This window comes from Aedes aegypti, chromosome 3 (assembly GCF_002204515.2).
Source record: "Aedes aegypti strain LVP_AGWG chromosome 3, AaegL5.0 Primary Assembly, whole genome shotgun sequence".
NCBI lineage: Eukaryota > Metazoa > Arthropoda > Insecta > Diptera > Culicidae > Aedes > Aedes aegypti.
The window spans coordinates 255,740,568-255,755,022 of record NC_035109.1 but is presented as its reverse complement, the minus strand read 5'-3'; the positions used below and the strand labels follow the sequence as shown (position 1 = coordinate 255,755,022).

Here is a 14,455-nt window from a genome sequence, read left to right as displayed (position 1 = left end):
AACCCATCATTTTATCACCTCAAAAATTAAAATCGTGATAACATGTTTGTTTTCCAATATTTTTGCATCATTTTCTCACAAGTTAAATAAAAACTCTTTTATTTTCGGAATCTGTATCGAAATTTTGATATTCTGAAGATATTTCGATATTACTTGGGGGTCGACACTTCCCATATAAAATTTCTTTGGTCGCCATTTTGTTCATAGTCGAGTTATCAGCAAAATGATATACAGGCTTTATAATGCCAGGTAATAAAGAGCAGGTGATAAATAAAATAGAAATCGGATGAGTTGTCTCCAAGGAATCTGAACATTATTTATTTATACACACCGTCTTCGGCTTTAAGCCGTACAGACTGTTGAACTTAACTCTAGACATAAACATAAGAATTTCATTAGACTTATTTCATTACAAACAACAAAATTCAAAAACATCAAACTAAAGCCACATTTACATAAAATTTGAATCATTAACATCACATAAATCAATCAAAACTAATCAGTCACATAACAAAGCTTGAATCAACAGTACAACGAAGAGGGAACATTTTATATCGGTTTCCACGTATCATATGGTCGATTTACGAATTCTCGAAACTTAACACCTCTCGGCCAGGTAGATGCATCCAACGCAGATGTTTTCAAATGCTTTTTCAACGTGATCTTGAATGACACATAGTCAAACGTCTTAGTGTTTCTCCACTTCGGTATTAGTTTGACGACGTCTCCGCAATCAGACAACGGAACACCAAGTTGCTGCGATACCATCAAACTGATGTCATTTACGGTAGCACATTTATCTATATTGGTTAGATATAACGCAAACACGTCATTGTCGGGTGCTTCGGTGGACAAGTCCAAGATTTCATCCTGCGTTGTGCTGCTGCAAACCACTTCATTCGTACCATCGAAAACCTTCAGCAATGAGATAGGCGTTGAACAATGATGCGGTGTGTTAAGATCAGAGTTTGTTTGGGTGATTTTCGAGAGCGTACAAACAATATCTGCAACGGTGGTCTTCAGTTCGCTGATGTCATCCAACATGGATTTAGGCGTATCAGTGTTGGTCGCTACGTCGGTTGATACTCTTTCCCTCATTCGGCGAAATACTGTCATACAGGGGCTGCAGATCCATATTATATTGCTCGATAAAGCGCACAAATCCGTTTCGGTCACACTAACGCATTCTGCGTGAAATGACTTTGCGCACATCCCTTCGCACACCGTGTATAGATCAGCATTGATGTCGATCATAACAGAACACTTTCCGCAACAACGATCCATTTTGCAATGATGGCTTTGATACTGAGATTCAGACGGTACCGTTTTGTGGGATTATCACCGTAGATACGACGAATTAGTTGATTCGTTCGATGAACTCGAATCGAGACGGTGGTTATGACGATAAGTATCAGCAATTAAAAATTTTTGATGTTTCAAAACTCGCGATATTATGCGGTGAAATACGAGACGATCAGCAGTTCAAGAATCGACAAACTCGCACACACCATTACGGCATAACCTTTTTTTGAAGTTTTTAAGATTTTTTATAGCCGAAGTGGTACCAGAAACATAAATACCCATTTCTCAAAAACGGATTAACCATTTTTTTTTCAACACAGATGCTCATCAAAGTATTGATTCGAATACTGAATAACCGAACATGAGAAAAATTCTGTAGCGAGAGATATTTACGTGAGTCATGGGTAACGCGTCGGTCGCCCAAGGAATTTCAGAATATCTCCGGATCCAGATTACCAACGATCAAAGTTGGCACAGATTCTGAAACTATAAGAGTTGCAATCCCGTGAATAATGATGCAAAAATGTACAACAAAAAAGTTATTGCGATTAAAATATTTTCTGTTGTATATATATTATGCTTCCAGTGAGTAGTGTTTGATCTTTCGACCTTGATGCTTGCTCCTGCGGATGCGAGCGACGAGGGCAGGATCAAACATGTTGCGCGTCGTTCGTGATCCTTCGATCCTTTGATCTTGTCGCTTGCTCCTGTGGGCGAGCGACGAACACTTGTTCGGCGTTCAATGCTTTTATCGAGTAATATCGCGAATCCGGTTAGGCGCATTCATTTCAAATTATATATTTATCGTATACCAAAACGAATCCTTTACCCAAACCTTTCCCATATCCAAACTCCCATTGTCTACTTGTGGAAGCGCAGAGGACTCCTCGGCTTCCATAAAGCAAGTAACACGTCAACATTTCCCTCCCATCCCTAAATTGACCTGCGTTCGGACGCAGCCGGCGCCGTTATTGTTTGTTATAATAATGAGAGCACCAGTATTTACACATTGAGGATGCTACTGATCCCGAGTAGTGTCTGTTGGTTCCCTGTGTAAGTACAACTGTTCTTGCAATAACGGAGTAGCATCTGCGGGCGGTCAATCATGCTCATGCTCATGCTAATGTATATATTATGCTTCCAGTATAGGGGTTAACTGAGAGCTTTCTTTTTCAATTGACCATTGGTTCGAATGACATTCAAGTAAGGTAATTTCACTCTAAATATCATAGAAATCGATTGATATTTTGAAAAATTATAGCAATGTTTTTGTTTTTAGACATGAACATTTTTATTTTAAGTCGAACTTCCATCGCATGGAACAAAATGAAAATACAACTCTATTATATTTTTATGTGAAGACTTAGTCTAGCCTATCAAAAGGATGGTTTGAGATGAATTAAATTTTACATAAATGTTTGGAAACCAATTTTGGCCCATACTAGAGCAAAAGTTCTTTTCAGCGAGGAAAAAAAATCGAGCCCTATATTATTTCACGAAAAAGATGTAATTGCTGAGAACCCTCCATAGTACTTATAAATTTTGCTAGACATGTCTGATCGTGTGAGAAAAGTCATAAAAAATTCACGTTTTACCTTAGCTTTGCGGAAAACAGCTATTTTTGAGTATGGATTAACCCCAATTTAGGCAAATTTTTGAACAACATTTAGTGTGTACTTTTATGGAAACATTTTCTTCTGTGTTTTTGTAAGCAAACTTTTGCCCCACACTAGCTTCGAACAGTTGCAAAAGTTCTTTTAAGACAATCAATTTTAAAAGACTTATAACTAAAAATAGGTAGATATTTTTACACAAGTATGTTTAGCAAAATAGTCAATATGTTGAAGGTCCAATGTGTGGTATTTATTACTTTTCAGCTGTTGAAGTAATTCTTGAAACATTGATTATACCACTAAGATAGAACTTTTGCCCCACCTTACTTCAAAGGCATTATAACGCGTGAGATTTAGACCCTCACGTACCGTAATCGGGGGAAACATTGATCAGCGGGGTAAGATTGATCGGAATGACCCATCACGTAAAAAGTTTGTATCACCATTTATTGATGGAACATTTTCAAATCATGAATGGTGCTTCTCTTTCTTATATTCATAAGCTAGTGAAAGTAAAGATTTTTGCGCAATTTGCTTTTACCTTATGCGTAAATTTGTCAACTTTTCGAGCTTTGTAACTTTTTGAAATAATTCAATGGGTAAGGATGACACTACCGAACATTCATGTCTCACATAAGTTCTGCAAACGATATGAGCAAGTAAAATGCGGTTCTTACTAAAAATGGCATCGCCGAAAACGATTCCGTTGGCAAAACTTTCATAAGTATGCTCATTCAGGCAACATTAACAAATTACTGTTAAGAATACAGAATTCTCTTAGGAAGCTGCCTACTTTTAGGCGTATTCCGTGGTACGAGGTGTTTTTGATTTTTAAAATAACTTAAAAAGTAAATGACTTGTATGCGTTTGGCCTTCATATTCGGCTTCGGAAGGCATGATTTAAGTAAGCAACGACATTTTCAATATTACCGAACATTGTTTATCTAGGTGATCAATGTTACGCCATATCAGCTAAATCAAAAAATCACTCAAAACATTTTTTAAACATGTTTAAATCTTTTAAAAAACAAAATACAGTATATAGTCACGAGCTCTGGATGGCAGTACTTGTTTTAAAAATATAAAATTTGCAACATTTGCATTTTCAAACGAAATATTTAAGAAATATTCAAAAAAATGATCAATGTTACCCCGGATTACGGTACCGTATCTACGACATTGGTCTATAAAAACCAGGCGTCTCCACCATTTCATAACGTCGGAGAAAAGCACTACGTAGGCCTACCTCATCTAACGCTCGAAACTTCCATCAGGCAATACGCCTCAGGTTCTAGACACAAAGTTCATAAGGTGCGATGGGGTGAGTGGATATAGGAAAATCAATAGATAACTTCATCTTGCTGTTTCGCTCACGTGAATAATGTGCACTACCCATCATAAATACGGACTTACTAAAATAATTATTGCAACACTCAGCTGAATATTGAATCACCCCCCAAAAAGTTTGGCATCACCTCAAAACAGGTTAATTCACATTGCTATATCTCGAGATCCTTACGACTTGCAAAGAAGCGATCTTCAGCAAAGTTGTTCAGGGGATCGAAAAGACAAACAGTTTGGTTCTAGATTTTGCCGTTAGGTGGCGCTAGTGAGCATGTAAAATTGAGCATTTCAAACTATTTCTAGCTTGTGATCCCTAAGAGATAAAAAGTTCTGATCTACGAAAAAGTTGTTCAGAAGGTCAAGGACATCCGGAAGGCAAACAGTTTGGTTCGAAATTTTGCCGCTAGGTGGCGCTAGTGAGCATATAAAATTAAGCATTTCAATCAAACTAGTTCTAGCTTGTGATCCACAAGAGACAGAAAGTTCGGGTCTTCGGCAAAGGTTAAAGATATCCGGAAAACAAACAGTTTGATTCGCAATTTTGCCGCTGGGTGGCGCACGTGAGCATGTAAAATTGAGTATTTTAAACTAGTTCTACCTTGTGATCCACAAGAGATAGAAAGCTCGGGTCTTCGGCAAAGTTGTTCAGAACGAGATGAAACAAACCTGAATAACTGTAGTCTGGTGTGTATGACACCTGAATCAATTGAATATGAAGTAACTCATACACGATTCACTTGAATATAAAGTGATTGAGATATCCGATAAATCGATGTGAAACTAATTATCCCTGAAACATATGAATATAGATAGATCTTAAACCCTTCAATATGAATGAATTGATAGATGTGAATCACTTTAAAATGAGCTTATCAAAACTGAAGCATTTGTAAATGGAGTGAATCAGACCTGAAACACTTGAATATAAAATGAATCAGTACTGCATTCTTCAAAAAATAAGTGTAACATGTCACTTGGATATGGAGCTAATAAAATCTGAAATACTTGAATATGAAGTGAATGAAACCTGAATGCCTTAAATTTGCTGCATAAAATCAAACATCAATCACTTGAATATTGAACTAATCAAACCTGAAACACGTACATAAAGTGGTTCAAGCATGAATCACTTGAAAATGAAATGAATCTGCCCTAACCTGCTTAAACATGAAGTCATACCCAGTGCTGTAAACATTCGACACTGCGCGACGTTCGTTTCGTTGCCATGGTCAGCAGTCACAGCACGGTACAATGAACGTCGACAAACACAAAAAAGTGTCAATTGAATGTCGGCTGACACGATGAGATTTGCATAAATCATACATTTTGAATAGGATTCAGACATCGGATCATAAACAACATGGATAGTTTGATCTTGCCTGTTATGTCGAATGTGATACACATACAGTGAAAGCAGAACAGAAACAAACAAAACCATAACGTTTCCTAGTGAAGCTATCGTGGTCAGTGGTATTCAATTATTTTTTTTTTTTTTAATTTCTTTATTAGTATCATTCCAAACATTACATTCATTTCTTATATCTAGGTGTTCTGTGTTATTAGACAACACTATCATCCTAATTTGGTAAAACAAATTTAAGATTTTATTAACATTTTGTTTGAGGTTATGGCTTTCAGTCTCAAATAAAACTCAAAAACGGATTTTTGCTTATAAAACAGGCAACTACGTTTTCAGTTCTGCGACCCGGATCGTTTTCGGATTTCTACTCCCGTATAGTACCCGAACGGGGAACTCGTTTTATGCTGTTGGACAAATGTTGCCTATGCTGTGGGCAAACGATAAAACGGAACACAGCTAATCCTTGAAAAAGGCACAATACATGTGTCCGAAACGTCGGATGTAAGCAAAAATCCGTTTTTGAGTCTTATTTGAGACTGAAAGCCATAACCTCAAACATCAACATAACAGTCGTACCTCCAAGAAAATTAACATTTTGTTAACAACATATAACATTTCATTTGCCGTAGCAGTTCAGATTTTTTACAGGTGAGTTGATTTCACCTGCTTATAAGAGAAAAAAAACGCTTTAAATATACTTAACCTAACTTAACCTAAACATATAACGCATTAATCGTGGCAATAGAAGATTGTAACGATTTTTGCCTGAAATTATTTATTATTTTATTTGACATTTGTTCCAATGTTTCAACATTGGATATTCTATGTAACTCATTGGTAATTGACATTTTTCATTTCGACATTCGTTTGATCGCTCGTCTTGTGAATGTTTAAGGGAAGCGCTGCCGAATATCAGCGAAAACGTGTCGACTACCGTGATTGCTTACAACACTGGAGTCATACCTGAATAACTGGATAATGCACCTACATTCTAGATGAATCAAACATGAAACACTTATTCAATTAATTCGTACTTGAAATAGATGAATATGAAGTGATTCAGACCTACATTATTATAAAGCGAATCAAAACTGAATCACTTGAATATGGAGCGAATCCTATATGAATCACTTGGATATGAAGCGAATCAAACATAAATCACTGGAAATAAATCCTAAATTTCTTGAATACGAAACCAATCAGACCTGAATCACTTGTACATAAAGTGAATCAAACTTCAAACACTTGAAAATAAAGTGAATCAAGCATGAATCACTTGAAATCATTTGAACATTTGAACAAACCTGAAATAGATGAATATGAGTGAATCAGATAAGAATCATTTGAATATGAAGAGAATCAATTCTGAATCACTTAATAATGAAGTGAATCTGACGTGAAACACTTGCGGGTATGGAGCGAACAAAACTTGAATCTTTTGAATATAAAATGAATAAGTCCTGAGTCACTTGAACATGAAGTGAATTTGACATGAAAGAGTGCCGCGAGCCTTTGTAGTGTTTGATATATTGATCGTGTCGCTTGCTCTTGCGGGGGCGAGTGATGAACACTTGTTCGGCGTACAATGCAATTATCGAATAAAATCGAGAATCCAGTTAGGCATGATTATATGGATCACATCACCAAAAATTGGTGAATCCCAGATCTGAACCTTATCTCACTAACCCAATATCCTTTCCATGACAACTGTGGAGATGCAGAGGTGATCTCGGTCTCTAGTGACAATGGTTGTCGAACTAACATTCCTTCCCTTCCTCGATGACCGTAAGTACGGGGCCGGAGCCGTTATTGACTTTTAAATTTTGAGTTCTAATCCCAAGCCCCATTCATTAAATCTCCGTGCAACTTCAATTGTTCTGGTCAATCACGGAGTAGCAACTACGAATTGTGCGTTCATCTATGCTTATGCTTATGCTTATGCTTATGTGGGTCCTTGACCTACTGAACAACTTTGCCCAAGACTCGAACTTTCTATCTCATGTGGATCACAAGATAAACCATGATTAAAATAGTCAATTGGACATGGCCACCTAACGGCAAAATCTCGAACCAAATTGTTTGTCTTCTGAAGGTCCTTGACCTTCTGAACAACTTTGCCGAAGACCCAAACTTTCTATCTCTTGTGGACCACAACCCCGCATGGTAAGCTACTTTTAGGCGTATTCCGTGGTACGAGGTGTTTTTGATTTTTAAAATAACTTAAAAAGTAAATGACTTGTATGCGTTTGGCCTTCATATTCGGCTTCGGAAGGCATGATTTAAGTAAGCAACGACATTTTCAATATTACCGAACATTGTTTATCTAGGTGATCAATGTTACGCCATATCAGCTAAATCAAAAAATCACTCAAAACATTTTTTAAACATGTTTAAATCTTTTAAAAAACAAAATACAGTATATAGTCACGAGCTCTGGATGGCAGTACTTGTTTTAAAAATATAAAATTTGCAACATTTGCATTTTCAAACGAAATATTTAAGAAATATTCAAAAAAATGATCAATGTTACCCCGGATTACGGTACCGTATCTACGACATTGGTCTATAAAAACCAGGCGTCTCCACCATTTCATAACGTCGGAGAAAAGCACTACGTAGGCCTACCTCATCTAACGCTCGAAACTTCCATCAGGCAATACGCCTCAGGTTCTAGACACAAAGTTCATAAGGTGCGATGGGGTGAGTGGATATAGGAAAATCAATAGATAACTTCATCTTGCTGTTTCGCTCACGTGAATAATGTGCACTACCCATCATAAATACGGACTTACTAAAATAATTATTGCAACACTCAGCTGAATATTGAATCACCCCCCAAAAAGTTTGGCATCACCTCAAAACAGGTTAATTCACATTGCTATATCTCGAGATCCTTACGACTTGCAAAGAAGCGATCTTCAGCAAAGTTGTTCAGGGGATCGAAAAGACAAACAGTTTGGTTCTAGATTTTGCCGTTAGGTGGCGCTAGTGAGCATGTAAAATTGAGCATTTCAAACTATTTCTAGCTTGTGATCCCTAAGAGATAAAAAGTTCTGATCTACGAAAAAGTTGTTCAGAAGGTCAAGGACATCCGGAAGGCAAACAGTTTGGTTCGAAATTTTGCCGCTAGGTGGCGCTAGTGAGCATATAAAATTAAGCATTTCAATCAAACTAGTTCTAGCTTGTGATCCACAAGAGACAGAAAGTTCGGGTCTTCGGCAAAGGTTAAAGATATCCGGAAAACAAACAGTTTGATTCGCAATTTTGCCGCTGGGTGGCGCACGTGAGCATGTAAAATTGAGTATTTTAAACTAGTTCTACCTTGTGATCCACAAGAGATAGAAAGCTCGGGTCTTCGGCAAAGTTGTTCAGAACGAGATGAAACAAACCTGAATAACTGTAGTCTGGTGTGTATGACACCTGAATCAATTGAATATGAAGTAACTCATACACGATTCACTTGAATATAAAGTGATTGAGATATCCGATAAATCGATGTGAAACTAATTATCCCTGAAACATATGAATATAGATAGATCTTAAACCCTTCAATATGAATGAATTGATAGATGTGAATCACTTTAAAATGAGCTTATCAAAACTGAAACATTTGTAAATGGAGTGAATCAGACCTGAAACACTTGAATATAAAATGAATCAGTACTGCATTCTTCAAAAAATAAGTGTAACATGTCACTTGGATATGGAGCTAATAAAATCTGAAATACTTGAATATGAAGTGAATGAAACCTGAATGCCTTAAATTTGCTGCATAAAATCAAACATCAATCACTTGAATATTGAACTAATCAAACCTGAAACACGTACATAAAGTGGTTCAAGCATGAATCACTTGAAAATGAAATGAATCTGCCCTAACCTGCTTAAACATGAAGTCATACCCAGTGCTGTAAACATTCGACACTGCGCGACGTTCGTTTCGTTGCCATGGTCAGCAGTCACAGCACGGTACAATGAACGTCGACAAACACAAAAAAGTGTCAATTGAATGTCGGCTGACACGATGAGATTTGCATAAATCATACATTTTGAATAGGATTCAGACATCGGATCATAAACAACATGGATAGTTTGATCTTGCCTGTTATGTCGAATGTGATACACATACAGTGAAAGCAGAACAGAAACAAACAAAACCATAACGTTTCCTAGTGAAGCTATCGTGGTCAGTGGTATTCAATTAATTTTTTTTTTTTTAATTTCTTTATTAGTATCATTCCAAACATTACATTCATTTCTTATATCTAGGTGTTCTGTGTTATTAGACAACACTATCATCCTAATTTGGTAAAACAAATTTAAGATTTTATTAACATTTTGTTTGAGGTTATGGCTTTCAGTCTCAAATAAAACTCAAAAACGGATTTTTGCTTATAAAACAGGCAACTACGTTTTCAGTTCTGCGACCCGGATCGTTTTCGGATTTCTACTCCCGTATAGTACCCGAACGGGGAACTCGTTTTATGCTGTTGGACAAATGTTGCCTATGCTGTGGGCAAACGATAAAACGGAACACAGCTAATCCTTGAAAAAGGCACAATACATGTGTCCGAAACGTCGGATGTAAGCAAAAATCCGTTTTTGAGTCTTATTTGAGACTGAAAGCCATAACCTCAAACATCAACATAACAGTCGTACCTCCAAGAAAATTAACATTTTGTTAACAACATATAACATTTCATTTGCCGTAGCAGTTCAGATTTTTTACAGGTGAGTTGATTTCACCTGCTTATAAGAGAAAAAAAACGCTTTAAATATACTTAACCTAACTTAACCTAAACATATAACGCATTAATCGTGGCAATAGAAGATTGTAACGATTTTTGCCTGAAATTATTTATTATTTTATTTGACATTTGTTCCAATGTTTCAACATTGGATATTCTATGTAACTATGTAACTATGTAACATTGGTAATTGACATTTTTCATTTCGACATTCGTTTGATCGCTCGTCTTGTGAATGTTTAAGGGAAGCGCTGCCGAATATCAGCGAAAACGTGTCGACTACCGTGATTGCTTACAACACTGGAGTCATACCTGAATAACTGGATAATGCACCTACATTCTAGATGAATCAAACATGAAACACTTATTCAATTAATTCGTACTTGAAATAGATGAATATGAAGTGATTCAGACCTGCATTATTATAAAGCGAATCAAAACTGAATCACTTGAATATGGAGCGAATCCTATATGAATCACTTGGATATGAAGCGAATCAAACATAAATCACTGGAAATAAATCCTAAATTTCTTGAATACGAAACCAATCAGACCTGAATCACTTGTACATAAAGTGAATCAAACTTCAAACACTTGAAAATAAAGTGAATCAAGCATGAATCACTTGAAATCATTTGAACATTTGAACAAACCTGAAATAGATGAATATGAGTGAATCAGATAAGAATCATTTGAATATGAAGAGAATCAATTCTGAATCACTTAATAATGAAGTGAATCTGACGTGAAACACTTGCGGGTATGGAGCGAACAAAACTTGAATCTTTTGAATATAAAATGAATAAGTCCTGAGTCACTTGAACATGAAGTGAATTTGACATGAAAGAGTGCCGCGAGCCTTTGTAGTGTTTGATCTATTGATCGTGTCGCTTGCTCTTGCGGGGGCGAGTGATGAACACTTGTTCGGCGTACAATGCAATTATCGAATAAAATCGAGAATCCAGTTAGGCATGATTATATGGATCACATCACCAAAAATTGGTGAATCCCAGATCTGAACCTTATCTCACTAACCCAATATCCTTTCCATGACAACTGTGGAGATGCAGAGGTGATCTCGGTCTCTAGTGACAATGGTTGTCGAACTAACATTCCTTCCCTTCCTCGATGACCGTAAGTACGGGGCCGGAGCCGTTATTGACTTTTAAATTTTGAGTTCTAATCCCAAGCCCCATTCATTAAATCTCCGTGCAACTTCAATTGTTCTGGTCAATCACGGAGTAGCAACTACGAATTGTGCGTTCATCTATGCTTATGCTTATGCTTATGCTTATGTGGGTCCTTGACCTACTGAACAACTTTGCCCAAGACTCGAACTTTCTATCTCATGTGGATCACAAGATAAACCATGATTAAAATAGTCAATTGGACATGGCCACCTAACGGCAAAATCTCGAACCAAATTGTTTGTCTTCTGAAGGTCCTTGACCTTCTGAACAACTTTGCCGAAGACCCAAACTTTCTATCTCTTGTGGACCACTACCCCGCATGGTAAGCTTTTTTGTATGAAAATTTGAATTAATTTGTATGATCCGTAAGAAATCTCGAAAGACAAACCTCCCTCCACAACCCCTTACGTAATTATTGGACAGCCCCTAGTTTGAATTGCTCAGTTTTAAATGCTCACAAACAAATTATTTGACACTCTTGACAAATGTGTTGGGAATATGAATATGAATCAAGGTTTAGTCTATCTAAAAATTATAAGAGTAATTGATTACTGCTCTTGATTTTAATGTTCAATACATAAAAGCATGTAAGCATAATTATAGTTGTATATGTGGTCACAGTTTTCATAAGCAAACACAAGCCAACATATATTTTAAACTACACTGCACCTAGGCGTTATAATTTTATTGAATTATTGATGAGTTAATTAAATCATTTACTATATCTTCTTCACTCCCTCTCATCTACGCTTGTCGCTCTAGTCTAATGCTTTCGATGTCATAACAAGCAATTAACCTCACTAGTAGATTAGATAGACTGCTCGAATAAGTTTCGAGTCCCATACGATAGATGGTTTTCGCGAACTTCTACAACATGTGCACCAGGTCTTCTCCTCATGCTGTTATTCTCTTTTTATCTTCTCTTATAACTGCTTTCGTGTGTGTTATGGATGATTACAATGAAACTCTTGAATAAAAAAAATCGAAACCTTTTTCATCGCCAATATTGGCGATGGGCCATCTCCGTGCGGTAATAATCGACACAAATTCGAACCACAGAGTGACAACTCGGATACATCCAATGCATCAATAGCATCCGCGTCGGGATCGATCGGTTATGGCAGTCGATTGGCGGGAAATAGCATTTGCTACCAGAGCAGCACCGAAGGTCCAAGTCCAGGTGATACGGCGTTATCCCCTCAGGGAAAGGAACCATCGCTGCTGGTGGCGACGACTTCCGGAAGTGCACTCATCGGTTTGAGTGACAGTGACGGGGGCTGCATAAATCCTGCTTACGACAACGGCGACGGAAATTGCCCCACCGGGACTAATGACGGCACCGTTGATGCCAGAGAATCACCCGGTGCTGCGGCATGTGGCGAGAGTACGACTAGCAGCACCAGCAACGAGAATTCCAATCAAACCTGCTGTCTGTCTTCCCCGTCTTTTCCCAAGAGCAAATCCCTATCTACGACCGCGTCGCTCAAAAAGAAGTCCTCGTCGTTTTTGCATCGCGAACGTAAAAAGCCGGTGCTAACAAGAAGTCAAGTAAGTTTGCAGTATCTTGTGGAATGTCGTTTTTTTTTCTCCTTTTTGAATTCTTTGAAGTTGCTCTTATTTCTGAATTTTTGATTTCTCCTCTTTTGACCTTTTGAACTGAGTTGTTTTGGGAATGATAAACTATGAAAATAAAACTATCCGTCGGTCTAATCAAGGCAATTGAAGTTATGAATTGCAGAATTCGGGAAGCATAATTGGTTAACAAACACTAATTCACTGCCGTTATACGCATAATTGTCCCATATTCCAAAATAAGCAATCGAGAAAAACGCGTTTAAAGATTTTAACAAACTCAGGCCTCGTATTGACCAGGTGTGTGATAAACGAAATTAAAATCTTTACAATAGTATAAAGAATAGCGTGTTCATTAGAGTCAAGAGTTTGTGTTATGGGAAAAAAGTAAATTTAGCTACGAAATTCAAAGGGGGACTGCTATGCCTAGATATACGGGGTTTTTGGAGAATTTCTACGCATAACAGTCCCACTGCTCTATGGTCCAGGAATTAGTTTTACGCGGAAAGATGCATTTTGAGCTTTAGAATGAAACATTAGACAAAAACAGTCTTCTACAAAGTTAGTTTGTATTAGTTGAGCCCTTTGTTTGGTTTTATTAAAAATTAGGGTGGACCACATTTTCATAGAAATTGTGTAACTAGTAGATATTATATTATACATGCTTCAGCAAAGTTGTGGACCATTCAATTTCAAGCAACTTTGCCAAAAAAGTTTTTTTGTATCTCTTAAATTGACCGATTTAGAGCTTTTTTCCTACGGTGACATAGGGTGGTCCGAACAAAACTGGTTTTCTGATTCTAGAGTTTTCAATTCAAATTTCTCATCAAAGTAGTCTTTTAAACACTTTTAGAGCTTTGAAAAATGCGCAATTTGGTGAGTGAAGAAACTCGCTATCTCCTTCCGTTTAGGAGTTATTGTTGTTTTTCTCTCAAAAACATGCCTACTTTGATTGTAAATATCTCTGATTGGGGCAAACATAAAAAATATCTTTTGACGGCGTTCAAAAGACAAAACAAAATTGTATATTATATCAAAAAATTACAGATGTGTTATTTTTGTAACTCTAATAAAGAAAGTCAAATATTTTTTATCACAAAAACTTAAATAAATTTTGAAATAAAATAGATATCAACAATCTTTTAACATGAAAATTTGCGTTTTGTTAAGTTCTAAAAGTCGTTCATAGACGACTTTGATGAAAAATTAATGTTGAAAAAACTAGAGTTAAAAAACTTGTTTTTATTGGTCTACCCTGCGATGATAAGCAAAAGCTCTAGATTGGTCAAATTTTGAGCTACAGAAAAACTTTTTTGGCAAAGTTGA

At 36.7% G+C, this 14,455-nt stretch overlaps 1 protein-coding gene across 4 annotated transcripts in view; it reads left to right on the top strand.

Moving 5' to 3' along the window:
- LOC5569544 (pleckstrin homology domain-containing family G member 5) overlaps positions 1-14,455 on the top strand; it is a 380,350-nt gene that overhangs the window by 318,994 nt on the left and 46,901 nt on the right. For 3 of the 4 annotated variants that reach the window (XM_021848741.1, XM_021848742.1, XM_021848744.1), the window contains one exon: positions 12,617-13,105. The exons of the other annotated variant lie outside the window; for it this stretch is intronic. In XM_021848741.1, coding sequence (XP_021704433.1) covers positions 12,617-13,105 — 489 coding nt within the window. The remainder of the gene's footprint in view (positions 1-12,616; positions 13,106-14,455) is intronic. 4 annotated transcript variants of the gene reach the window in all.